The following is a 2500-nucleotide window of genomic DNA, read 5'->3' as shown; positions in this document are numbered from 1 at the left end:
GTTTATGTTGCAATAAACTCTTTATTGGCATTTTATTTTTTGGTCTCCCCTCTTGTGTCACATGCATTGAGTCGGTTTGGGACAGTTACGATATCCAAAATCACACACGGAGACCCACCCGTCCAGATTATTAACCCCCCCCCCCCCCCAGGTGCTGATCCCGCGGCAGACGGGCTCCCGGTGGACCAGGCCCGCCTGGGCCGGGCCCTCTCTGAGCTGGAGGACACTCTGGACCGGCTGGAGGACATGTTTCTACGGCGACAGCCCTTCCTGTGTGGTGATGACATCACCGTGGCCGACCTGCTCGCCGTCTGTGAGCTCATGCAGGTCAGACGCTCTGATTGGCTAAGATATTCAATCACCTGACTGTGTGTGTGTGTTTGTGTGTCTCTGTGTGTGTTTGTGTGTGTGTGTGTGTGTCTGTGTGTGTGTGTGTTTGTGTGTCTCTGTGTGTGTTTGTATGTGTGTGTGTGTGTGTGTCTCTGTGTGTGTGTGTGTGTTTCTCCATATGTTGGCAAAGGGGCTTATTGATTGGCTGCTGGTTCTGTGTGTGTGTGCGTGTGTGTGTGTGTGTGTGTGCGTGTGTGTGTGTGTGTGTGTGTGTGCATGTATGTGTGTGTCTGTGCGCATGTCTGTGTGTGTGTGTGTGTGTGTGCATGTCTGTGTGTGTGTGTGTGTGTGTGTGTGTGTGTGTGTGTGTGTGTTTGGCTGGTTCTGAGCGTGCTCTGTGTGGGGAGGAGCTTGTTGATTGGCTGGTTCTGAGCGTGCTCTGTGTGGAGAGGAGCTTGTTGATTGGCTGGTTCTGAGCGTGCTCTGTGTGGGGAGGAGCTTGTTGATTGGCTGGTTCTGAGCATGCTCTGTGTGGGGAGGAGCTTGTTGATTGGCTGGTTCTGAGCGTGCTCTGTGTGTCTCTCTGCAGCCGGAGATGAGTGGGCGGGACGTCCTGCAGCGGCGCCCGGGGCTCCAGCGCTGGAGGGGCCGTGTGCAGGCGGCCGTCGGCGAGGCCTTCCACCGGGCGCACGCCGTGCTGTACGCCGTCAGAGACCGCCACGCAGCCAAGCTGTGACATCACACACAGGAGCCAATCAGCAGCGAGGATTTAATCATCAATCTGATCGTATTGATTATTAGATTTAAAAACATGTCCGACAGTCCAGCTGTTTGTTTTAATAACTTTATTTAAACGGCAGACTGTCAGGAGAACAGGATGATGTCACAGCCCTTCGTCCAATCAGCTGTCAGCTGAGAGATCACATGTTTATCTGCAGCAGAACTTCTGATAGTTGTAAATGAAATGTTTGATAATTATAGTCAGATTTAGAGACACTTTATCAGTCAAAATGTTGTAATAATGAAGAGAAATAAAGATTTTATTTTCACATTCAGGTTATTTATTTACTCGTCTTGTGTATCTGTCCCACAGTCGCCGTGGTTACCGTGGTTACCTGTAACACCGGTTTGTGGCCCCTGTCTCTACCATGCTCAGATTTAAACGGTTTACGACATGTGTCCTACTGACATTTGTGAAATCCATAAAATAATAAACTTTTCTCTTAATATGACATACACAATAACAGAAGATGGAAATAATTTCCAAAACGTTGTAGCAATCTATGATTGTTTGATGCTAACGTTAGCTCAGAACACCGTTCCAGTGACAGCCTCCGTTGTGTCTGATTGCTAACTCGTAGCCAGCAGTGAGCCACCTTGGCTCTGTAGCTCCATTTGTATTGGGTTGACGTTACACAAGTCTCTTGTTAGCAGTTAGCTGTTAGCAGTTAGCAGGTTCTTGTCACAAAGTGACGCATGCTGCACCCTTCACATCGGGTACAAACACCATCTGCATGATTTCAGCCATTTGTTTTCTACTGTTACATCTCTATCACTTTTTCCAGATCGTGTGTGTGTGTGTGTGTGTGTGTGACCATAAACTGTCAGACTGAGACTGAATGTTTTTTTTTTTAATAATAAATTTATTCTGATTATCCAAACATGACCCGTATCAAACTCAGAATATTAGTGTGTGCGTGTAAACGTACTTATTGATGGTTAAGTTGTCATGGCGATGATTTTTAAGGGTTTTCAGTTTATGGACGTCTCAAAACAGAAATAATATTAAACTAAAACTTTGCCGATGCAAACGGAGTGGAAAACATAAAAGGCTTTATTAGTAATCAATGTCAACTTTATTTACAGCGTTTCAGTAGTGAACATGTGGCTGAGTGTGATTGGTCTACTCCGGGACAGGGGGCGGGGCTTGGCTGCGTTTGGCCGGAGGTTCCTCCTCCTCTTCTTCTCCATCATCACGTCCTCGTTTCCTCCCGGAGGCTGACTCCTCCTCCTGCTGGGGGGGGGGGTCAGTGTCAACCAGTTTGTATATTTGTGTGTGTGTGTCTCTCTATGCGTGTGTGTGTGTCTCTCTATGTATGGATGTGTGTGTGTCTGTCTCTCTATGTATGTATGTATGTATGTGTGTGTGTGTGTGTGTGTGTCTGTCTCT

At 47.4% G+C, this 2500-nt stretch overlaps 2 protein-coding genes across 2 annotated transcripts in view; one reads left to right on the top strand and one right to left on the bottom strand.

Moving 5' to 3' along the window:
- Positions 1-1385, top strand: part of LOC114555229 (glutathione S-transferase theta-1) — an 8398-nt gene extending 7013 nt beyond the window's left edge. Inside the window, 3 exon segments of the mRNA XM_075447423.1 lie at positions 152-173; positions 176-327; positions 920-1385. Of these exon segments, the coding sequence (XP_075303538.1) occupies positions 152-173; positions 176-327; positions 920-1066 (321 nt within the window). The 3' untranslated portion in view covers positions 1067-1385.
- Positions 1386-2146: 761 nt separating this feature from the next.
- chek2 (checkpoint kinase 2) overlaps positions 2147-2500 on the bottom strand; it is a 16125-nt gene continuing 15771 nt past the window's right edge. The window contains exon 15 of the mRNA XM_028577461.1: positions 2147-2344. Coding sequence (XP_028433262.1) covers positions 2234-2344 — 111 coding nt within the window. The 3' untranslated portion in view covers positions 2147-2233. The remainder of the gene's footprint in view (positions 2345-2500) is intronic.

The sequence above is a fragment of the Perca flavescens genome, chromosome 5 (genome assembly GCF_004354835.1).
Source record: "Perca flavescens isolate YP-PL-M2 chromosome 5, PFLA_1.0, whole genome shotgun sequence".
In the NCBI taxonomy this organism is placed as follows: Eukaryota; Metazoa; Chordata; class Actinopteri; order Perciformes; family Percidae; genus Perca; species Perca flavescens.
Note: the sequence above shows the minus strand (reverse complement) of the source record. Positions and strands in the feature narration are given on the sequence as shown.